At 37.8% G+C, this 25,770-nt stretch overlaps 1 protein-coding gene across 1 annotated transcript; it reads right to left on the minus strand.

The window, feature by feature from the left end:
- LOC120184539 (E3 ubiquitin-protein ligase CHFR-like) lies at window positions 1–25,600 on the minus strand. The gene is made up of 16 exons (XM_039188971.1): window positions 25,491–25,600; window positions 24,543–24,693; window positions 23,597–23,694; window positions 17,592–17,653; window positions 17,389–17,480; window positions 17,182–17,305; window positions 15,656–15,742; window positions 14,986–15,094; window positions 3,442–3,549; window positions 2,956–3,056; window positions 2,317–2,382; window positions 2,147–2,234; window positions 644–704; window positions 360–423; window positions 92–233; window positions 1–56 (listed from the first exon to the last, which is right to left on the minus strand). Exons 1-15 carry the CDS (start codon window positions 25,549–25,551, stop codon window positions 102–104), a joined length of 1,404 nt encoding a protein of 467 aa, XP_039044902.1. The 5' UTR covers window positions 25,552–25,600; the 3' UTR covers window positions 1–56; window positions 92–101.
- Window positions 25,601–25,770: the final 170 nt, after the last annotated feature.

The raw sequence follows: 25,770 nt of genomic DNA on the forward strand, positions 1-25,770 counted from the left end.
CAAAAATACCCTCAGAGTTGTGTAAACAAAATAAAGAAACATTGAGCAGTAAGATGCTATGTTGTTTGGAGGGCCTAAGTTTAAGCATCACATAAAAGAAGCTACATATTAGCTCCCCTAGTAGGACGACACACATGGTTCCTTTTCCTAGCATGTTCTTCATTGTGGTGTTGTGTTCGACAAGCATGTCCATACCAGCAGTCCTCTCTCTGTGATGCATCAGGCGGTAGGCACTATAATCATATGTCGAATCAGCAGTGAAGAAGAAACCAGTTAAGAAAATAAAACCATCACCACAAAATCAATCATGTCAGATCTTATAATGCATAATTATCAACTTGGAAAATAAAAATGCTTACATAATTGGGCAACGATATCCGGTACCAATACAGAAGAAAGGAGACCAACTTTTCATAGCAAGTGCTGCATTCAAAATAGAAAACCGTACATCACCATTCTCACAGAAAAAAGATGATCAACCTTAAATATATATAAACATATTCATATTTATTTATATGACAAGAATCAAATATGAGCTTCTGCAGGAAACATAATGATTCTTTGGGTATCGTTGACAATGGAGGGAGTCGGATCCCTTAAAGATAAATATTTTGAACCACACCTAAATTGACTTAAACATTACCTGCAAACATGAGTTGCAGCAGTTATCCTCTCAGCGTGATTGAGTGGCATCCTTGTTCGGTCTGCAAACAAGCAAAATTATCTTCACAAACAAAACTAGAAAAGTTTTGGAAGATCAACCATGGTGCAAGTGAAACCTAAAAGTAACACAATTACAATACTACATAGAAGTTAAAAAAGTATTGAGGTCAATTATTGAGTGTTGTGCATGATTTGTAGTGCTGTCTCCATAATGTTTTTACATGCTGATGAAAACATTATGTATAAACTTTAATTTCGTTTAATACTTTACTGCTGGGACCAGATTTTTTTCTTAAATATACCAGCCTGTTTCAGTCAATTTGAACCAGAACTCTTTCCTTGGTAATTTGCAGCACTTATATCAACTGTGATATGAGAAACACCACTCCTACATTGTTCTCTTGGTTTTTCTTCAATGTGCAAACCATGATAGATGGTCCAAGTTCAGCAGTGAAAAAATCAAAAGTTATCAACAATTTCAAAGACCAGTGGCTTTTTCAGAAGAAAGTAGAGAGCCAAAGAGAGCCAAAATGCCAGGTGGTCTGAGGATAGCTTTAAGAGAGAAATACTACAGTATTATGTTTTGGGTGTGATAGTGGGTATGCATGAAACATGGATGCATTCAGTTATAGTAGCCAGTCAATAATCGGTATTAAGGAATCTAAAAGCATTCTGTTAATCGAACTCACCCTTTTTCAGAATGCTTTGCTTTCTCTTTTGTGTTAATTATATAAGGATTTTAAATGTTTCTAATATTCAAAGTTTATTCATATTGTTCTTAGTTGTATGCAAAATGCTGTATATAAGTATGCTATTCAAACATATACTATGGGATTAAAGATAAATCAACTGCACCGGTAAATTGAATTACACAACTGTTTCAAGAAAAACTAAAACAGCATGAAGATATAGATTATTTTGGTCCTATGTTCAGTTAAGCAAATTTTCTCTACTAAGCATCTAACAGAGGTAAAACGAATAAGACACAGAATAAGACACATTTTCAGGACAGATGAATTAAGATTAGATGCAAAATGATTTATTTTCTTTAATAGAAAAATAACAAGAAACTCTAAATATGACACTGAATCACTAAAGTACCAAGGGCAGTCCTCGGATCCCTCCTCAGAATGAAAAGCTGTGGACAAGGACTCTCTAGAAGACTGTAAAACTGACGTAAAGCAATCAAGCTGAGTCAAGAAAGTGGTTATTTAGCAGGTCATGGATGACAGATGTAAAATGGTATTCACCATAATGATAATCATAACCACAGCTTATATCTCACATCGGTGAAGGAAAATGCCAAACTCATCCCTTATTCTCTATAAAAGGTTGGAACAAATGAACAGAGATAAGAAAGGTTAAATTACTAAAAGATTATGATTAAGATGACGTACCAATAGAACCTTTGTTACTTGGACAGCACACGAGAATTAAGCACCCAATGTTGGAGCAAAAAGAATATGATAAAATATTAACATACCAATTTCCCTATTGTTTAGCTTTCTAATCCATTCTGCAACAACTTCCTGTAAGGTTCTGCCCGACTGTCTAATACACCTTTCCGTGATCTATGAAAAAAAGTGCACCAAATCAGAACTTTACTAGTAATGCAGTATAATAGAATAACAATATGTTAAGAGAAGACCATACATCTTGTTCATGTCTGTTCATTTCATGTGCCAAGAAAGGAATCCTAGTGATAATGTGTTCAGAAATCTGCACAACAGATTTATCAGTAAAAGTCGTAAATTTTGTAAGTCATAACATTGGAGCCCAAAATAGAATGTTGGCAACGTGAAATTGTACAGCAGTCTTGCAAACAGAGTTAAAGAGGAACTTTTCAGGCAATTTAAGTTTCAGCAATTATAGTGGGGCATAATAATACTCAAAAAACAGAATACCATTATACCACTCAAGATTACCATTTACTTGTATCAAATGAAAGCATAATAAGCAGGGTCCAAGAGAGGGGGATAACAGAAAATGAGGGAGCTATGATCAATATCATAGATCATTTTCCAAATGGGAAGGGGTATTGTTAAACCAAATTGCACATTCAGATTGACAAAAATGCCCATGTTGGAATATTTTATTTCAAAAGACTGCAAAATTTGAAAAGTGTAGGACAGAAAGTCAAAGTAAGCTTGCTTGTAGTGAAAGGCAAGTTTAATGAAATGTGCAACATCGGTCATCCATAAACAAACACCACAAGCTACGAGAACAATGAAAACAGACACATTGAGGACTTCGTCTACAAAAAATAGACATGAACATCAGATCAATATGTACCAGTCTAAATGTCTCATGATTGCACACAGGATAAAATTCACTTCTGGTAACCCTTTGAGTGTACCAATATGCACCACAAAATGTTCTATCACATCCTGAACCTGCAAAAGTGAATAAAAAATTCTTAAGAAATGAAAGAGGTTTGATCTGGAACGTCAAGGGACGATCCCAAGAGGTTCAGACTAGGAATTTAAAATTTAAAATTATACATACAACTGGATAGGGGCTATATTGAAAATTTAATAAATTGAGTGATGGAATGGCTTTTAAAGCAAGCACCCAGTCAATTACTACTGGGGTAGAATCAGGAAAGACGTTATAGAGAGAAAATACAAGGTGGACAAAATAAACTAGTGGGAAACAGAGGAAATTGGAAGACAAAAGGAAAAATGAGAGAAACCAGAGAGAATCATCAGAAAGAGACAAATTTTAACACTAGGTAACAAACATATTTTTTCTCCATCAATCTCGCAGACTAATACTTACAGTGTTGTGGTACATGCGTATCAGCCCTAGAAGGCATCATTCCACCACAATTTTGACATTGTAAATGGATTGTTTGCTGGTTGCATTGAAACCCACCAATTTCAGAGCCTGAAAGTTGCAGTTTTAAAAAAAGAAGCAAGAATTAGGCAAAAAGTACTTAAAAAGAGCTAATCTAGTGTTTGGTTGGGAGAATAGTAATTCCGCTCCCTAATGCTAATGCAGATGTTTGCTTCACAGAATGTTTATTCAATGTAATAGCCATTACAACCTCATTACTGAGGCTGTTATAGTAATAGCCATTACAACCTCATTACTGAGGCTGTTATAGTATTCTTGGCTTTGTCATTCATGCTCTACACCATTTAATATGAAAAGCCTGAAAATAAGCCTCCCATTTTCCCTTCTAAAATGAAAGTAGATAGTGGAGAAAAGAGAAATGAAAGAAAAAAAGGTTAAATGGAGGGAATGGAAGAACACAATGATGCCAGATTATGCAGGTAGAGCTGGCAACAGCAGTAGCTCATACAAGAGAGATGAAGTACCAAGAAACCAAAAAGAAAAAAAAATCCTCAAATGACGCAATAAATAAGTAATGCAAAAACAAAAAGATTTTCTCTCTAAAGGTTTTGGGTTAAGAGAATGTTTTGAGTCTTAGGGCTTCAAATTTGGGGATGAATAGGACTGTCAAGAGATGAGCATGTCAAAATTTGGCAAAGGATGACAAAAAGAGGGTTATTTGCGCAGTTTTTTTCTAGGCAATGGATGGCAAAAAATAAAGTAAAGCTACTTATAATATGAATAAGAAATCATATCAAACAATGTATGATTATATTAAACAGTATATGTATTCAAATTATTTTTCCAAATAGTTTTAAACATAATACTTAAATATAAATCATTAAATGATTTCATATATTACTTTTAAAAAAATATTTTTTTATAAGAATTGGAGGCCTCGTTAAAAACCCCCTTCATAATTGTTAGAGAGCCAAGAGAGCATACTAACAAAAAGCGGACGGGGAAAAGAGAACCTCGGACTATATTGCATTAATAGGGAGAAAACATCCCAAGATAACATCCAGGTTAAAGACACAACAAAACAAACCCAAAACAGAAAAAAAGCTTGTCACCTAACTACCCTAGCAATTAACCTATCCCTTCTTTTGCTAGTTCATCTGCTTTATAATTAGCACTCCTAGGAATGAAATGAATCAGCCGACCATATAGACCCCACTCTTCCAAAGTGAATAGAAGGAGCCCCGTTCTAATTGTTTTTAACTCAGCTAAGATAGGAGGGCCAGCATCAGCAGGCTCCGAAAAAGAACATAAAATAATGCTGCGGGAGTCTCTAATTAAGCCTCCAATACCACTCTTTCTCCAATCCATAGAAACTGCACCATCCACATTTAGCTTTAGAAAACCCTCGGGGGGGGGGGGGGGAGAGACCACGACAAAGGCTGAGCAATTTTCTTCCTAGTCACTTTACACGAAACAGCTAGAGAAGGGTCCCCAATGAGAAGGTCCATAGAAATCGGAGAACCTGGATAATTGGCCAAAAACCAGGCTGCTAACCGGTATCTAGCCACAAAAAATAAAAGGACTGAATCTGCCGAACAATTATCGAAGACTATGGAATTCCTAAATTTCCAAACTGACCAGATTATAACTCCAGGAATCAAACTCCAAATGGTCGAATGAGTAATGATACCATCCCAGGCTGCAAAAAGAGCTTTTAAATCAAGATGAAACCGTCCAGAGTTGAAGAAACTGATTCCATAAACCCCATGAGACTTTGCAAGCAAGAAAAAGATGGGAAACCGATTCGGGATGTAGCCTGCATAAAGGGCATAAAGAATCAACCACCCCCGGGACTCCTCTCTTCAATAACTCAGATTTAACCACAACTTTTTGATGAATCACTTTCCATAAGAAAGTCTCTACCCATGGTGGCGAGAGTCCCCTCCAAACAAAATTATTCCATACAGGATCCTCTACCTCGGATTGAGACAACAGTTTCCTGCACGACTTAACTGAATAAATCCCTTCCCCGTTCCCCTTCCATAATAACCCATCATTAGCTTCTGTATTGAGAACAAAATTATTTAACAAGGACATGAGAGCAGTCCAATGATCCAGCTCCCAATCGCAGAGGTTCCTTCTCACTTGGACATCCCATGACCATCCCAAGGGGCCAAAATTGCCGAACTCAGCAACTTTCCCGTATTTATTGGAGGATAATGCAAACAGTCTTGGGAATTTTCTTTTTAGAGGGGCTTCGCATAACCAAGAATCATGCCAAAAGAAACGTTCTCACCATTCCCCGCGCGGATTTGAATATGATTATTGAAACAGATCCCGAACTTACCATTCTTGTCGCAATTCTTAACACCACCTTTCCACATCAAAGAAGCTTGCGGAAAATTGGAGTTGTTGATTGTCTAAGCACCTGGATCCAGATTGTATCTGCTGCAAATCAATTTCTTCCACCAAGACCCCTTCTCGACACCAAACTTCCACATTCATTTTCCAAGCAAAGCTTGGTTTAATAAATTCAGATTTGATACACCCAAACCACCACTTCCTTTATTTGTGCAAAGTTTATGCCAATTAAGCCAGTGAAAGTGATTCCTTTCCAGTCCACCCCGCCATAATGGAGTCCAATTACCTAGACACAGATGACGGCAACTTGAAAATTGATAAATAATAGATAGGTAAAGCTGTTAAGACAGATTGCAGGAGCACCAATCTTCCAGCAAGTGATAGTGAGGCAGCCTTCCAACCAGCAAGTTTTTCATAAAAGTTTTGGTTAACCGGATTCCACATTGCTACAGAATTTCTCTTTGACCCGAGAGGAAGACCAAGGTATTCTGAAGGAAAGCAACCAACAGATACATTAATGGAGGAGGCACAATCATTTAGAACGTCCTCGTCAATGTTGATTCCAAACAGCCGACTCTTAGAACAATTCAATTGGAGACCCTTCATCACCTCAAAAATCTGTAGAACTCTTCTGACATTCTTTATTTGGCCAATCGAAGCATTGCAGAAGATGATCAGATCATCTGCGAACTGAAGATGAGATAGCATAAAAGAATTTTCTTGTTTACCGATTTTAAATCCACTAAACAGCCCAAAATCTACCGCTTTAACCAACATCAAGTTCAGCACCTCTCCAACCAAGTTAAACAACAGCAGAGATAAGGAGCATCCTTGCCTAAGGCCTCTAGCCATCGGAAAATCCTCGATAGGTGCTCCGTTAACAAGGACAGAAATTGAGGACGAGGAAATACACCTATCAATCCACGAACACCAGCACTCACCAAATCCCATCTCTTTCATGGTTCAAATTAGAATCGGCCACTCAATGGAGTCGTAGGCCCTCTTGAAGTCTAATTTGAAAACCACACCTTGCAAACCTTTCTTCCTCCAATAGTAATTCCTTCATTTGCTAGAAAGGAACAATCGATAATTTGTCTCCCCGGAATGAAGGCAAATTGAGCGGGACCAATAATGGAATGAATACATGTCCGCACTCTTCCAGAAAAGGACCTTTGATAAGATCTTATATAGACCACCTACCAAGCTGATCGGCCTGAATTCCTCCACACTTTCTAGGTTAGATTTCTTCGGGATCAAGGTAATAAAGGCGTGGTTAATCCCGTTTTCCCATTTCTTCCCTGCGAAAAAATCATTGAAAATTTTCAGGATAAATTCTTTAAGATCAGGCCAGAATTTCTTAAAAAATCCCATGTTCAATCCATCCGGGCCGGGTTCTTTGTTGCTATCCGAAGAAGCTATCGCTTCCCAAATTTTCCCCTACGAAAACTGATTTTCTAGTAATGCAGAATACACCTCGGACAGCCTTCAGAAATTCAGATTTAAGTCTTCGACCTCCAAGGTGGACATCGTATTGTAGGCTGCCTTGAAAAAAGTTACAAATATTACTCTTGATAAGATTAGGATCTGAAGTGAACCGCCCATCTACATTCAGCATTTTGATGGAATTAACTCTTCTTCTATTCGACGCACAAATGTGAAAATATCTCGAGTTTTGATCGCCTTCTTTAACCCATTTAGCCCGGGAGTTTTGGTGCCAAATGCTTTCTTCAATTCGGTATAGAGCCCCTAATTCCTTCCTGTACTTGATCAAAGATGAGGCCCAAGTTGGAAGGTCGATTCCAATGACTGGATCTTCTTTTCCAGTTCTCTAATAGAACCGGCCACTTCAGAAAGTCTGCTGCCTGGCCATTTTTTTTTTCTGTTTTCGCACCTTTGAGGATGCTCAGAATTCCTCTATGGCTATTCTCCTTTCCCAGTCTTCAATCTTTGACCTCACCATCTTAACAAACCCATCATCCTCCAATAAATAACTGTACAATCTGAACGGTTTCGGGCCCCAATTAATGCTTTCATCTGCAATCTCGACAGCATTATGGTCTGAAAGAGACTTTGGCAGAAGATTTTGGGAGATATTTGGAAAAGAAATCATGAAGTTATTATCCACCAAAAAATGGTTGAGCCGATCGAAGTCGGATTTTCTCTGTTATTACACCAAGCTGCCCCCATTTAGTGGAAGATCAACAAGGCTTGATTGATGGTTGAAAGTTCTAAGAGTTTCCATGCTTTACCAGTTTTGGGAAACACCGATTTTCTCCTCTGTGTTCAAGTAAGTATTGAAATCCCCACCATTGCAAAGCGGGATTCTCAACTGCTCAACAAAAGAGAGAAGTTCATCAAAGAATATCAGCTTCTTGGCTTCCACAACAGGACCGTAAATATTAATAAAATCACATCTGAATTGGTTTTCCTTCACCTTCCCCAGAACAGCAATGAACCAACTGTGAATAACTTTATCGGAGACTTCGAAGAAATTCTCATCCCACAAAGTAATTCAGCTGGTGAGAAACATGACCCATGCAGCCTTTTCCCCTTTAAATTTCTCAATAAAGCAGGTTTCAGATCAGAAATTTTGGTTTCTTGAAGAAGTAGCATTGACGGATTCCTCTCGTTCACCAGCCTCTCGTTCAGATCAGAAATGATCATCCAGCTCAGTTGGTAGAGCACAAGGTTCTTAACCTTGAGGTCATGGGATCGAGTCCCACGGAGGGCATTTCATAATTCGGAGGTCTCTTACGGAAGCTGCTCTCAACCTGGTGTTGGGGGTAGCCTACTATCTTACCTCCCCCTTACCCCATATATATGGGAAAAAGGGACAGCCATTTTTTTTTCCTCACGTTCCACGATATGATGGATAGACTAGACATGAAAAAAGGAAAAGAAAAAACCTGTTCTCAGAACAAGGAAAATTATCTCCCAGACACCATTTTCTCGATCAGGCTGTCCTTCCCACCTTTGAAAGGAACTCCCATCAATTTGCTTACGCCCATGTTTCTGTTGCTTCCTTTAAATATTTGGAAGTGGTTGGTGATATATTAGATAAACTGTTGTCCTTTTCCAACGAGATCCTTGCCAACCTTTTTGCTCTTCTGTAAACCTTGTCAAAAAAATTAATTTTCAGGCCACCAACCGAAAGAGCTCTGCCAGAGAATATATCGTGGCTTGAAATTGAAGTTCCTCTGTAACCTTAATCAGATCCAGGATCGTTCAGAATTAGCGTATTACCAGGCCAAGGAGGCCTGAAATTAATACCAGAGAAAAAAGAGGAAACCCTTCGGATTGCATCAGTGGGCTCAAAAAAAGGCTGACCAGGCCCGGCTGGAGGGGGAGATGGAATATCCCCATTAATAGCACTCAAGGCACGTTTCAAATCTGATTCACCCTCATTATTATTTCCATCATCCCCACCCAACATCAATGATGGATGTCTCGAGCCTTCCAAGGAATTAACGGCAAGAGCATCCCCTGGAGTGCTAACTATCAAATCTCCCGCAAGCCACGCAACCAACCTTTTTTGAGATTCTTTCAGGGACGATTGAATTTCACGACGGCCTCAGTATTTCGGCTGCCATGCTGCTCCCACGCCAACTTTGACTGGTGGGAATCTCTAACCGCCTGAAAACTCTTGTTCTCACTCTGAAAACTATCCGATGAACCATCCTCCCAAACATCCTGTGAATCCCCCTCCTTATCATGATGAAAAAATGCAAAAGCAATCGAATCCTCCATTTCAACCCTCACCTTGATCACATAGAAACTTCCATTCGAAAGGGTGGTAACTGACTTTGGGAAATCGAAAGGGCAGGCCGCCCTCACTAACATTCTGGTCACTCCTAAATCAAGTTTCTGTCTCATTATGAATACAAACCAGAGAGCCCACCCTTTAGTTAAGCCGGAAAAGAAGATTTCATTACAGCAGTTAAGTGGAAAACCGGTGAGTGAGACTGAGCAAAAGGCCAAAGGCACTCCTCCCTTCGATGAAACAGGAACCAGCCAGTCAAACCTTCAAATTTGTCTTCCATAGCCTCCCTTTTTTTGATAAAGAAGCGAGACCTCTTTAAACCCCCTTCATAACCACTGCTGTATAAAAATACAACGGACATTGGAAGGAGGAAAAGAGTGTCTCAATTGTTATTCCAGAAATAAATTACACTTCATACAACAGCTGGCTATTATAAACACCACCCCCGCACTCAACCACTCACCTCTCTGTAACCTTAATGTACTGAATTACTACCCTATGCCCGTCTTAGCCAAGCTATCAACCTCCCAATTCACAGACCTTTTTACAAACCTTAAAATAACACTATGCTCTAAAACAACATTGACAATATCCTTAACTAGTTGTGAAAATACAGTAGGACACACTTCTGGGTTCTTAATCCATTTAACTGCATTTGTTGAGTCAGTCTCCACAATTAGCCGACCCTTGCCACACCACTCTGAATCCACAAACAAAACTAAACCAGCTTGGATGGCCTTCAATTCAGCTAAAAAAGGGGGACCTGGACCAGCTGAAGCCGAAAATGATCCCAAAACCTTGCTCTCCTCATTTCTTAGTATTCCCCCAATACCGCTGCTGTCACAATCTTTTTTTACTGCCCCATCCACATCCCCATCCACATTAATTTTAAAGAAACTCATGGGAGGGGGACTCCATAAGACCGGTGATGGATTAGTTTTCATGGACAGGTTACTCGAATCAGCCAGCTTCGGGTCACCAACAAGGCAGTCAAAGAGAACTGGAAAATTAGGAAATTTAGCCGAAAACCACACTGCCACTCTATATCACGATAAAAATAACAAATGTCCATAGCCTCCCTCATCTCCTTTTTTTATAGGAAAGTAGGCCTCGTTAAAAACCCCTTTCATGATTAATAGAGCACAAGGTGCTCCTTAATCAGCGGAAGGAGGAAAAGAGTGTCTTAGGATTCATTAATAACCAAAATATATACATAATGTTTAAAAACAAACATAACCACTCCCTTTACAATAACCCACCCAAAGACTAAATTAGCTAATCCCAACAGTAAACTAGGCAATGCCAGCCTTAGCTAAACTATCAGCCTCAACATTGGCTGACCTAGCAACCCATCTAATAATACCATTCAAGTCCCTTAACTTAGTTGCAATATCTTTCACTAAGTTTAAGTAGACACAGGGACAACGATCGTAATTCTTGACCCACTCCACTGCTAGTTTACTATCTGTTTCCACAATTAAGCGTTCCTTAAACCGCTGATGAAACGAATCAAAGAAAGTTAAGCTCCTCTTTACTGCCATAAGCTCAATTAGCAAAAGAGGACCTGGACCAGCAGCCTCTTGGAAAGAACCCAGCACCGAGCCATCCTCAACTCTAAGAATTCCCCCAACACCACTTTTCCTCTAATCTCCATTCACTGCTGCATCCACGTTTAATTTAATAAAGCCCTTTGGAGGAGGAGACCAAAACACAATTTCAATGATAGAACACCTTGAATTAGAGCAACAATCCCCAAGAGATGGATCAGTAATGAGAGAGTCCTTTAGAATAGAGACCTCCTTGAAATTTGCTAAGAACCAAGTAGCCAGCCTACATCTTGTCGTAAAAAACAAATCAATATGATCTAACCTTCCCCCATCAAAGACAATGTCATTCCTAAATTTCTAGATAGTCCATAGCACCACACCCGAAATAAAGGACCAAATTTTAGAGTTAGACACCATATGTTCCCAAGCTAACATAAAACTTTGAGCATTGTACTGCAAAACCGAATATACTCCCCAAAATTTCAAAAATTTATTCCATAAGGTCCATGCCAAAAAGCAAGTAAAAAATAGATGTGATGAAGATTCAACTTCCTTTTTATATAATGGACAAGTCACATCTACAATAGCAGAAATTCCTCTCCTTTGTAGTTCTTGTTTAATGGCAATCTTTGATACACCACCTGCCACACAAAGACCTCCACTCTAGGAGGCACCAAGCCTCTCCAAATGTATTCCATCCATAAGGAATCTACTGTCGAAACAGGACAGCAAGACTTAACACTGGAATTAACAGAATATATCCCATCCCCTCTCCAAACCAGCTCATATGACAACTCATGGGACAGAGTTATATTATGAATTAAAACCATTAAATCACAGTACTGCACCATTCCCCAGTCACTCAAATTCCTTCTAATTTGAACATGCCAAGACTAAACTGAAGACCGAAACTCTCCAAACTCTTTGAGCTTCCCATTTTTGTTTAAGGATAGAACAAACAATCTCGGGAAAACAACTTTAAGGGGGGAATCAATTGCCCAGTTATCAAACCAAAAACTAATTATGTCTCCATTGCCCACACGAACTTCAAACAGACTTCGAAATTTAGCTCCAAACTGATCCTCTTTGAAGTGATTTTGGACTACTGATTTCCAAATCCAGGAAGTATGTGCAGGAAGATTTTCCTTAAAAATCAGCAACCTAGGGTCCAAATTATACTTGCTGCATAATACTTTTTTCCACACCGTCTCCCTTTCATTTGCAAACCTCCAAGACCACTTCCCTAGGAGAGCTCTATTCATATAATTAAGATCTAAAATACCAAGACCACCAGCACTTTTTGCAGAGCACACTGTCGACCAGTTTACCCAATGAATTTTTTTGACCTCTGCCCCTCCTCCCCATAAAAATCTGGCCAAGATGGAATTAAGTTTAACAACCACGGAAGAAGGGATTTTAAATAGGGACATGTAATAGGTGGGTAATGAGCACAAAACAGCCTTCAATAAGACCAATCTCCTTGCCATTGATAGAGTCCTCGCCTTCCAGCCATCTAACTTTTTGTAGTACTTCTGCACTACTGGATCCCACAGCGCTATAGAATTCCTCTTAGCACCTAGCGGTAATCCCAAATATTCCGAAGGGAAATGACCCACTGCACAACCAATAGTATTAGCCCATTGCATTACCTCTTCCTCACTAATATTGATACCAAATAATTTACTCTTAGTGAGATTCAATTTCAGGCCTGATATTACTTCGAAAACTCGTAGAACCCTCTTAACATTAAGAACCTGTGTCTTCTATGCGGTACAGAATATGATCAGATCATCTGTGAATTGCAGATGTGACAAATTAAGAGAGGTCTCATCTTTGCCAACAACCAAACCGCTGAACAGACCGGAAGATACTGCTTTAAGAAGCAGTAAATGAAGTAGCTCACCAACGAAATTGAAAAGCAAGGGGGACAAGGAGCATCCCTGTCTAAGACCTCTAGCCATTGGAAATTCATCGGTAGGAATCCCATTAACTAACACTGAGACCGAAGCAGTTGTAACACATTTCCGAATCCAGCTACACCATTTTGATCGACCCCCATTTTAGCCATAATTTTAAAGAGAATATCCCACTCAACCGTATCGTAGGCCTTCTTGAAGTCCACCTTCAACACGCAACCCTTCAATCCTTTCTTCCTCCACAAATCAATTCCCTCATTAGCAATAAAAGAGCAGTCCAAAATTTGTCTACCAGGAATAAAAGCAAATTGTGAATCACTTATAATATCATCAATGCAACATCTCAACCTTCTCGCGAGACACTTGGAAAGAATTTTATACATCCCACCTACTAGACTAATAGGTCTGAAATCATCTAAACCCCCAATATTAGATCCCTTTGGAATGAGAGTTATGAAAGAATGATTAATGCCATGCTCCCAACCTTTTCCAAGGAAAAATTATGAAAAAAAATCAGAATATCACCTTTCAAGACCAAATTTTTTTTAAAAACCCCATATTCAGCCCATCCGATCCCGGAGCTTTGTTACTATCACACGAATTCAAGGTTTCCCATATTTCGTCTTCCGTAAACTCTTTTTCTAACATAAGATTCTGCTCCACTGAAATTCTTGAGAAATTTAACTTAATATCCTCCACTTCCAAAGTAGATCGGCAGTTAAAAGCTTTGAAAAAATGCTCCCTGACAGTAGCCTTAATCAGAACAGGATCCCTGATAATTTCACCTTCAACATTAATAGCATTTAGAGCGTTCATCCTCCTAATGGAAGCACAAGTGTGAAAAAATTTAGAATTCCGGTTACCATCTTTAACCCACTTCTCTCTTGAATTTTGGAACCAGATTTGTTCCTCAATTCTGTAGAGTCTCCAAAGCTCATTCCTCAATAACCTCAACTCTGTTGTACTGTCAAAATGAACTCTATGTCAAATGGAGATTTGATTATCCCGGTTAAGGAGAACTTGACACTCTTTCTCCTTCGAAGGTAAGAAAAAATTCAATTGATTCTCCTTCTCCACTAAATCCCTCCTATGCAGTTATGTCCTTCCCACGTTAATCTTCTTGTTATTGAAACTGGTCAATGCTTCTTTGTACGACCTGTCGTCTTTGAACCTCTTAAAAGACTCCTCTCTATCACCGTTGCTTCTGTCAACTTCCTCTGAACATCTTCTTTATCCTTTGATGTCTTTCCCAGTAAGTTCTCTCCTGTTCTGGTCTCTCATACACTTTGCAACCCTAACAAATACTCTTCTTCCATCGATGGGGCATTATTCACTTTTCCAATGGTATTCAACAGGTCTTCCTGGCACGCAAAATGGACAAAAGGAAAGGTGGAGTCTTTGCATCTTGGTCTCTTGTTGACGAGAGGAATGTAGACCTTGGTTACCCTCCCATGATGGCTGAAAAATTCCCAAAGAGCTCTTCTCGATACTCTTCTACTAAGGTTGTCAATGAAAGCCGTCCAGACTGCTCCAGTGGGGAGCCGAGCGACTTTTGGACTCTTGGACAATTTTGGTGTGTTACTTTTAAAAAAATATTAAAAATTAATTTTATTTTTTTATTTGATAATTCATTATTCTCCCTCTATTCTATTCCCTACCAAATATATATTTCATTCCTCATCTATTCTATAAAACGAACCGTGTTGTAAGTTCATTATCGAAAGCATGTAAGTAGAAGACAGGAACGCCAACTAAAGGTAGGAAAAGAAAAGAGAGATCTTGATGTTATCCATTTTTCTATTCTTTTTTCTTCTTTTCAATGCAATGCACAATAGAACCGTTAAAGGCCGAGAAAGAGAAGTCGGGCATTGCATAATATAAAGAGAAGAAAGAAAAAAGAAGTCGAGAATTTGGGGAAAACGGAAGAAGAAAAAAATCTCACCACATTGAGGGCATTGAGGTCCTTCGTCATCACTTTCTTCACTATCATATTCATCACTAACAAATGCCGGACCCCTTTTCCTTTGACTACCTCTTTCAGTCCTAATGACCTAGCACAAGTACAAACAATGTGACAGGAGAAGAAAAAAGAGAAACATCACAAATAGATTATACCTAAATAACTTCTGCAGTAAAATTAATATGGCTAACCTCAGAGGCTGAATGTTATAAGAAAGAAATTAATTCTAAGTGGACCTCAACCAAAAAGAGCATTTTGCAACACTGATACATTGCAGTGCTTTAGCATTTTGAACTACTAACTGAGGATAGTCTTGAAGGCATTGCTTAGTGATTTCCCAACTAAAATGAGAACTCCTAGAAGTCCGGTAATTAATTATATTTGAAAACTACAGTTAGGCTACTGTAAGACATCTAAATAAGGAAAATTTTACTCTTGTTATCATACAACATAACAAAACAAAAGTTAACTATAGCATTGGGAGTTAGCAGTAGGTTAGGATGCACAACCAATATCTGCATTTTAATCATTAGTCATTCATTGTCATATTTGCCTCACCCGGAGCATCAATAGTCAATGCAATTTATCATAATAAAGATCTCATTGACAAACCAGAAAATAAATGACAAAAATTCAGAATGCTACTACTCACAAGATTTGATCTTATCGTCGCATAAGAGTCTATAAGTGCAATTTCTTCATTTGGACGTTTTAAAGAAGGATTTGCTTGCAGGATCTCCTGAACAAAAAAAAAAGCAGTCAACTAGATAAAAATGAGAAGATAAAAATAATATCACACCCTACTCTAGGAAATTGACAGATTTCAAACCCTTTAAGTACTCAATGCTCATAAATAGAAGCAATAATAACACTGAGATGCGTTAAGGAGACCTCAATGCGTACAAAAGAGGCCCAACAACAAATATCACTAAGTAGCTCTCAAGATGAGCAATAAACTGGAAACCCAAAAGGGATTTGTGAATAGAAGCCATCATGTTAAATCCAGAGATGGCAAACGGCAAGTTTGAGTTGAGTTCCCATTGGGTTCAAATAGGTTTAGATTTGGTTCAGAAGTTTGTTTCATTCTAAATTCAAATCCATTCCAAGATCAAGTCTTCATAGCTCAGGTGATTCTTGTTCGAACAAGTTTTGGGCCATTTAAGATTTCATGTAACCATTTTTGCAACATAGGATCAATGAATTTTCTTCCTTCAAACAAGGTGTCAAGTCGATATCTTAGATTAAATTAATAATTCCATACATAAAAATGTTATATAAAACTAGAAGTTTATAAAGATTCTTGAAACAGAAAATTTAAAGTAATACTCCTTCGACATTAACTGCATCAAACTAAGAACTTCAATATTCTTATTGCAAATGAAAGAATTTTAATTTATGAAGCATTTGAATATTTTTATTTTTAATATAGAAATCTAATCTACCTATAGCATTTTTTGGCTGGACATACAACTATAACACTCTAAATTCAGAAGCTAACTTCTTTTTGGTATACATTGTAGTCACTTTAAAGCTCATGCTATTTAAAAATGAAAAAAAAAAAGAGGAAAACAGAAAACAGGAAAAATTATGTGACTTTAATTTTCATTTTAAAAAAATGTATAATATTCCTATCTTTTGTCCCTGATTGCAAAGACATTTTCTAGTTGCTTGTCATGCAGTAGATCTTAGGGGTCGAAAATTGAGAAAAACCAGAGCCATTTAAAAGGGTTGAGGATTCAATAACAAACTTTAACAGTTCCGGCCCAAAATGTAACCAACTTAGAATTAGGATAGTTCCCAAGGTGAAAAGTAAATCTTTGGAGTTTTATCAATTGACTTAACAAAAGTGATCAACAACTTCTCTTGTTTTAATTCTCCCAATTTCAAATTCACTAGCATTTACTTAATCACTGACAATAAGGGGGAAAGAGTACAGAAAAAGCAGCCAGACATATCTGTAAGTAACACAATATTAACTCCTTACATTATATTGCCTCTAATATATGTTTGCAGTTTGAAACTACAGGCATGATAAATGCTGCACCACCATGTCATATGTTTCGGTCATCAGTTATTGGTATATTGTCATTTACTTTAGATGGTACTCTACTACTAATTGGGGATGATTCAAGCCATATTCCCAAATAATAAGAAAATAAGAAAAAATCAATATGTTACCTCCTCAATATTGCGCAGAAATGGGTTTCTTCCAGCAAATTGTACAACAGCTCTACACTGGGGGCATAGAACACTTGAATGTTTCTTCTGTGACCTCTTTAACCACTCAGAAAAGCATCCGTTGCTAAAAGCGATAGAAGGAAGTTAGAACTAAAATCAATCGCGGCAATCTACATTACTGAAACAATCAAGAAATAAACTACATACCAGAAGTTATGAAGGCAAGGAGCAATAGTGATAACATCATGCCATATATTCAAGCAGATGCTGCATTTTGCATGCTCAACATCTATACAGATCTGGGAAAATGCCAGGAAAAGAATACACACACACATATATGCTATAAGTAAACCAATAGATAATACGGTGACCATGGGAGAAAAATATTAAAAATCATATCAGTGATTCACCTTCAATTGCTTTTTGCAGGTTTCTTGATCAAGGATCAGTTTAAATATGTAGCTCAAGTATTCTGGAAGAATCAGGAGAAAATAACATTAACCAACCAACACATGTTACATAATTTAAAAAACTACTACAATTATTTAATAAAATATAATAAAAAAATATACATGTTCTGTAGTACCAGAGATGAATACTTTCAGGCAAAAAAGTAGAAATGGTGCATATTGGATCATGGACAACTTGATTTGTATGTTTGCCATTTAACAGAAAAACACAGATGGTTGTCAATTTTAATTAAACCAGGTAAAGCAGGACAGTAATAGAGAATAAAACAATGATATTGTCTAATCAAGGCCATAACACTCTTCAACCATAGCTTGAAAACCTGTAATAAAATTCCATCCACCAAAGCTATTCCACTAATTATTTAAAGCCAATTATCTAAATATGACAATGATTTCCAAAAGGTCCTTAATGTGACATATATAAAGCAATATAAAACTTAGACAACACATTTGTTGAATGTATTGTGGTAACTGGTACGTACCATTTTTGCCAAAGTGTTTTTGGAGTATAACAACAAATAAGACTGAACTTGTTTATAAGCAGAAAAATCCAAATTCAGAAAGAAAAAAAAGGATCTATATTGATTAAGATGTAAAGAGTTCATATGAGTGATAACTTCTGTTTATAAAATTATGTAGCAACAGGGTATGAAACCAACAATAACTCCAGAAGGCATAGCATATTATTTATGATGATGTTTCTGTCGAGAATATCTAAATTAAATATTAGATAGGATCAGTTTTAATTAGATAGAATCAGTTTTTATTCTATTAGTTATTAGATAGGATCATTTTTAATTAGATAGAATCAGTTTTTTATTCTATTAGTTATTAGATAGGATCATTTTTAATTAGATAGAATCATTTTTATTCTGTTGCTAATTTTATGCATCTTTTTATGTAAAGTTGTTACATTGTAAACTCTATTTATGTCAGCCATATTCAGAAGAAATAAACATGATTTATTCGGAACAAATTTTTTCGTCTTTATGGTGTCAGAGCCAAAATGGCCAAATCCTACGATGATACCTCTGGTATCGACTCTATGAGTTCTACTCGCTCACCTTCAATCACCCTAAACACTGAATCCTTCCAAAACATATCCATCACTTCTCACAAGTTGAATGGAAATAATTTCTTACAGTGGTCACAATCTGTGAAACTGCTTATTCGTGGCCGTGGAAAATTCGGCTATCTCTCAGGTACCACTACGAAACCTGCCGAAGAAGATGAAGAATCTGAAAGATGGGAGGCAGAAAACTCGATGATTATGTCTTGGCTCATAAATTCCATAGATCCGAGTGTAGGGAGAACTTATCTCTTCCTACCTACTGCTCATGACATTTGGAATGCTGTGAACGAAACCTATTCTGATCTCGGGAACGCAGGACAATGGTTTGAACTAAAAACTCGGTTATGGAGGCTAAAACAAGGAAAAAACTGTCACTCAATACTACACTGAACTCAAGACCTTGTGGCAAGAGGTTGACATGTTCAGCGACTACGAATGGAGTTGTGCTAAGGACAGGGCTCTATTCCAGAAGATGGTGGAAAAAGAACGCGTCTTCGAATTCCTTGTCGGCCTTAAAAAGGAATTGGATGAAGTCAGAGGGCGCATTCTTGGTCGTGAACCACTACCAAGCACAAGAGAAGTCTTCTCCGAAATCAGACGAGAGGAGAGCCGGCGGACAGTCATGCTTGGAGGCCACTCACCAAATCCCACCGAGTCTTCTGCCTTGTTCTCGGGTCAGCCACCACGTCGCAACGATCGTCGGAACGACAGAGATCGGCCAATCTGCGAGCACTGCAACAAGCCGGGACACACTAAAGCCAAGTGTTGGAAGCTACACGGGAAGCCAGCCGAGAATTTTTCAGCCAATCGAAATTCTCGTAATGCAAAGGGATTCCATGCCTCATCTGAAGATGCTTCTGAAGAGCCGAAACCTGCCTCAGAACTGTCTGCCTTCAGCAAAGAACAGCTAGAGCAATTGTATCACTAATGAGTTCTCATTCCATATCCAACACTCCTAACCCATCATCTTATATTGCCTCTTCATCATTAGCCCAGAAAGGTACATATCCTACAGCTTTCATAGCCGGTTCTAAATCAAACCCTTGGATCATAGATTCAGGGGCAACAGATCACATGACCGGTAATTCTTCTATATTCTCATCTTATTTTCCTTTATCTGGTAATCTGAAGGTAAAAATTGTTGATGGCTCCCTAACCTCTATAGCTGGAAAAGGCTCTATCATTATTTCTCCATCTCCCACATTACTAAATGTCCTACATGTCCCAAAGCTCTCTTGCAATCTCATCTCTGTTAATCGTATTATTCATGATTGCAAATGCATTGCTACAATAACATTTGCTGGATTTGAATTTCAGGACCCTTGTTCGGGGAAGATGATTGGCAATGCTAAGGAGGTTGATGGACTCTATCACTTGGTTACGGACAATCCTTCAGATAAACAAGTTCAGAAACCGAGATGCTTTACTACCTTGTCTTGTGAGAATGAAATAATGTTGTGGCATTATAGGTTAGGCCATCCTAGTTTTAATTACTTGAAATATTTGTTTCCAAATCTTTTCAAAAAAAAGGACGGTTTTTCTTTTCAGTGTGAAGCTTGTGAATTGGCAAAACATCATAGATCTGTTTATCCATCTTTAAAGTATATGCCATCAAAACTTTTTTCTCTTGTGCATAGTGATATTTGGGGCCCTTCACGAGTAAAAACAACCTCAGGATCTAGATGGTTCATCACATTCATTGATGATCACACTAGAGTCACGTGGATTTATTTACTAAAAGAAAAATCCGAGGCAGCAAGTGTTTTCAAAAATTTTCACTCACTGATCAATACTCAGTTTCAAGCAAATATTCAAGTTCTTAGAATCGATAATGGTCAAGAATATTTTAATGCAATCTTAGGTGATTTTTTGAAACAAAAAGGAATTATTCATCACAGTTCTTGCGTTGATACTCCCCAACAAAATGGAGTTGCTGAAAGAAAAAATAGGCATTTATTAGAGGTTGTTTGCTATGAAAGTTCCTAATCGTTTTTGGAATGAAGCACTCTTAACAGCGTCTTATTTGATAAATCGAATGCCTACAAGAGTTCTTAATTATATTACTCCTTTGCAAGCTCTAAAAAATATGTTTCCTGAAAATAGATCTTTCACTGATTTAACACCTAAAATTTTTGGTTGCATTGCTTTTGTTCATATACACGGCCAAAATAGAGGAAAACTCGATCCCCGAGCACATAAATACATATTTCTAGGTTTTTCACCAACACAAAAAGGGTATAATGCTTTGATCCTAAATCTGGGAAGTATTATGTGAGTATGGATGTCACGTTTTTTGAAAAACAACCTTTTTTTGACAAAAACTCTCTTCCGGGGGAGAATGACTCTGAAATGAGTTTTTGGGAACAAACATCCTTGCCAAAATCGGTTGTAAATAGCTCAGTGGAACCAATTCATATTTCCGTAACTAATCCTAGGATTTCACAACCTATAAATTCACAACCTCGTGAGACTCAGGTAGAAACCAACTTGGAATCACCTACTGAGCTTCGTGTTTATTCTAGACGGATGACTCGACCAAGTAATGTTCCACCGGCCCCCAAGGTATGCCAACCATCGAACTCGACTATGGTCCAAGGTACGACTTCTCTTTCTCCTATTTCTTCTCCAAATTTAGAGCCTTCTACAGAATTCTTTGAACCCATAGCCTTGCGCAAAGGTGTTAGATCATGTACCACAAAACATCCAATATCCAATTTCTTATCTTATAATAAACTCTCTCCAGATTTCAAAGTTTTTTCCACCAGGATTATGGATGATGCACTACCTAAGTCGATACATGAAGCTCTAGAAGTTCCGGGATGGAGAGGCAGTTTTTGAGGAGTTAAAGGCCCTGAAGAAGAATGACACCTGGGATCTAACTCCTTTACCTGAGGGGAAACAATCTGTAGGCAGCAAGTGGGTGTTCACCATCAAATACCATGCAGATGGCTCGGTCGAGAGATACAAGGCAAGACTCGTAGCACGAGGCTTCACTCAGACATACGGCCTTGACTACGAGGAGACCTTCGCACCTGTGGCCAAACTAAACACCGTACGTGTCCTACTCTCACTAGCCGCCAATCTGGATTGGACTCTCAGACAGTTTGATGTGAAGAATGCTTTCCTAAACGGTGAGCTAGAGGAAGAGGTGTTTATGGAAGTTCCTCCAGGCTTTGATGAATTGAAGAAGGATGGCAGGGTATGCAAGCTAAAGAAATCCATTTATGGATTGAAACAATCTCCGAGAGCCTGGTTCGAGAGATTCACGAGAGCTGTGAAACAACATGGTTACACTCAGGCTCAGTCTGATCATACTATGTTCTACAAACACAATAATGGTATTTTAATTGTGTATGTAGATGACATTGTTATGACAGGAGATGACACAGTAGAGTTGGAGTCGTTGAAGAACTTCTTATCCAACCAGTTTGAAGTCAAGGATCTAGGACAACTCAAATATTTCCTTGAAATGGAGGTGGCTAGATCCTCAAAAGGTATAATTATCTCGCAAAGGAAATATGTCCTCGATATCTTGAAAGAGACCAGATTACTCGGATGTAAACCAGTGGCGACTCCTATTGATCCGAATCAAAAACTCGAAAAAGAAGATGGTGCTGAGCCTGTGGACAAGAATCGGTTTCAGAAGCTGGTGGGGAAACTGATTTATTTGGCTCATACGAGACCAGATATTGCATTTGCTGTGAGCTTGGTTAGTCAGTTTATGCATTGTCCCTCAGAAAAACACTCCAAGGCTGTTTACCGGATTCTTCATTACTTGAAAGGGAGTCCTGGTAAAGGAATCATGTTTTCGAAGAATGGAAGTCGTAGAGTGGAGATCTTCACTGATGCTGATTGGGGCGGAAGTTCTATAGACAGAAGATCTACTACCAGTTATTGCTTCTTTGTCTGGGGCAACTTAGTTACTTGGAGGAGCAAGAAGCAACCAGTTGTCTCTAGAAGCAGTGCGGAGGCCGAGTTCAGAGCCATGGCGCAAGGAGTATGTGAGTTGTTATGGCTTAGGAGGATCTTGGAGGAGCTGAAGGTTGAAAGAGATAAACCGATGAAGTTGTATTGCGACAACAAATCGGCAATCAGTATTGCTCAGAATCTTGTACAGCATGACAGGACCAAACATGTCGAAATAGATCGACATTTCATCAAGGAGAGGCTGGAAAATGGCGATATCTGCATACCGTTTGTTCCATCATCAGAGCAGCTCACCGATGTTCTCACCAAGGGACTGTTTACTACGATGTTCAAAGGATTTCTGTCCAAGCTGGGAATGATCGATATCTATTCTCCAGCTTGAGGGGGGTGTCGAGAATATCTAAATTAAATATTAGATAGGATCAGTTTTAATTAGATAGAATCAGTTTTTTTTGTTGCTAATTTTATGCATCTTTTTATGTAAAGTTGTTACATTGTAAACTCTATTTAAGTCAGCCATATTCAGAAGAAATAAACATGATTTATCCGAAACAAGTTTTTTCGTCTTTAGTTTCCCTCTCTTGTAATATTAAACTCAAAATATCACCTTTTGAGGGAAAACAGAACCCCTGGCCCTTGAGAACAATGTCCAACTCCCTCCAGTCCAATGATAAAAACTTCAGAAAATGATAATGCCCTCATTTTCAATAGATACTAGACTCTACGTCCTTTAATTTGAAAAAGTAAATCAGAAAGCAATCTCAACACTTCACAATCCAACCATTGATATTGATTGGCAACTTTAATCAGCGAGTTTGCATAGATTACTATCTAAATAAAGAACATAAACAATGTAAAGAACATGTTACAGAGTGATCTATTAAAATGATTCAGTCATAAACAAGGCAGTTATGGAAACAGAACAATCAAATAAACTAAAGCTGACCTTCTCTATTGGGACCCAAAACAATATCAGTGCCAGATTTGATTTCGATGACATCTCCGCTTTGGACAACAGCATCATCAACTAGCATATCATTTGAACTGCAGTGGATTAATGCATAAGTAGAAAAGAGAAACAAATTAGAAAAGATGTTACAATGGAGACCACTATACAGCTACGCCAGAGCTACTGAAACTCTGTCCTAATTAATGTTACCTGACTCACTGATCGGTCTGGTACAAGGAACAAAAGCTAGAACGTAATTAGCTACTTTTGTAAAACGTAATTCGATAGGGGTATTTTGCTTTGGTTCATTTAGTAGGAACGAAATCCAAGTTATTGGAACATAAAACGTTTTTCTGGAACTTATAAATATAATTTTTGTGTTTATATAAACACATAACTCTAAATAAATAACTCTAAAACTGTCAACAATTTTATTATAAACTATATATCAATGGGATCATTAGTTTTATTGAATTGAATCACTAGTATTCCCGAATTCAGGACGAGTATACCAATTCGAAATTCGCTTGGGACTTGGGAGATAGTGATTTCTGGTAACAGAGGTCCTAAAGTTACTTTGTTGATTCATTTCATTTGATATCATTTGTTAGTCCTACTCTATCTCCGTAACTAATTTGTTGCATCATATAAAATTCTAAGGGTCAAGAAATCTATAGCATCCGCTCTCCACGAATAGCTTCATTAAAATTTTCTCAAAGCAAAAAAGCACGTAGAATTATATCATTGATCCTATACATTATCAAACAATATCACAGAAAAGTCAGGTTGTATGCACATTTTTCTTTCATAATGACAATAAGACCAACATTTAGAGATTATAACAGGTAGCTCGATCAAGACAAGCATTTATGACATAAAATACAAACTTCTTAGCTACCGGAAAAAGGAAGCAGACACAGGTTAGTGAATGATTTGTAGACACCTTTTATTTTGCATCATCGCAGTTAACATATTCGCATTCCTTGTTATTTTGCACCAGTCATGCTTCACTTGGGAGGAAGGGGTGATCTGAGAACTTACTATAAACTCATCTGAACATATCTCAATATCCGACTCTTGCACACCTAATGGAACTGCAAAAATTAAAACTTTATGAACATCCAGAGCCATATTGGAAAAGAAGTCACCAAAAATCTACAGTAATATCCTCATTCAAGTATTCCATCTTAGACAAAAGTATCGTCATGTCAAAAATCCATTTTTGTGTCAAAGTCCGACATTTGATTCTTTGAGAGCTCCTCATATCAGAAATTATCCTAATTGTACCAATAATTGTTGCAATGAGAGCTACATAATATCCAACAAAAATGGTACATTTTAACAATAAGCCAAGAATCAAAGGTAATGAAGTTGTAAGCATTGTCCTGAAACTTGATACGGCAATTGTTTGCAGTGAAATGAAAGAAAAGCCAAGAGCTTGCCTAAACTAATGAACTGATTAAGGCATATATGAAAAAGAGGATCAGCGGAATAGTTTCTAACTGGATCAACGAATGGATATACCAGAGATACAAAAGTTTCCATTTTTTCCGTTTCGGTAACAGAAAGTATGCTCGTTAAAGCATGACCTTGAAACTACTCGATCAGTTGTTTCAAGATTGAAACAGCATGCCCCCAGTCCATGATTTTACTTGGGGTTAAGCCATAATAAACTTTTTTTCACATTTCAGTACAATATCCCTCTGAATACAATCTAACTTAGAATTCCCAATTGATTTTTGGGGGGGAATGGGATAAACGAAAACATAAAAGGGAAAATACAACGCAATAGAGTGGCGATTGAACAATGGAAGAAAAGTTTTCTTTTTTTTTTGGAAAAACAAACATGAAAGAAGAATGGGAAATTGGGTGGGGAGGGGGTAGGAAATACCAAGCTTAGCCCAAATTTGGGAGGAGGATTGTGAACCAGAGCATTCCCCAACTTCTGCCATTAATAGAATGGAGTTGCTGTCATATAGAACTGCAGCCTGGTACTGGGTTGTGGATTTAGTTTCAGAGAATATATACCCTTTCTTTTCTTCTATGAACACTGGTATTTAGTATTAATAATAAACAGAAAAGCCTTGCTGCGGAAGAGAGAGGCTGACACTGAAGCGTAGCACACAAAGTCAAAGGTCAACACCAATTTTGTATGTATGTCGTGGGGCGTA

This window comes from Hibiscus syriacus, unplaced genomic scaffold, assembly GCF_006381635.1.
Source record: "Hibiscus syriacus cultivar Baekdansim isolate YM2019G1 unplaced genomic scaffold, ASM638163v2 tig00112921_pilon, whole genome shotgun sequence".
Taxonomy (NCBI): domain Eukaryota; kingdom Viridiplantae; phylum Streptophyta; class Magnoliopsida; order Malvales; family Malvaceae; genus Hibiscus; species Hibiscus syriacus.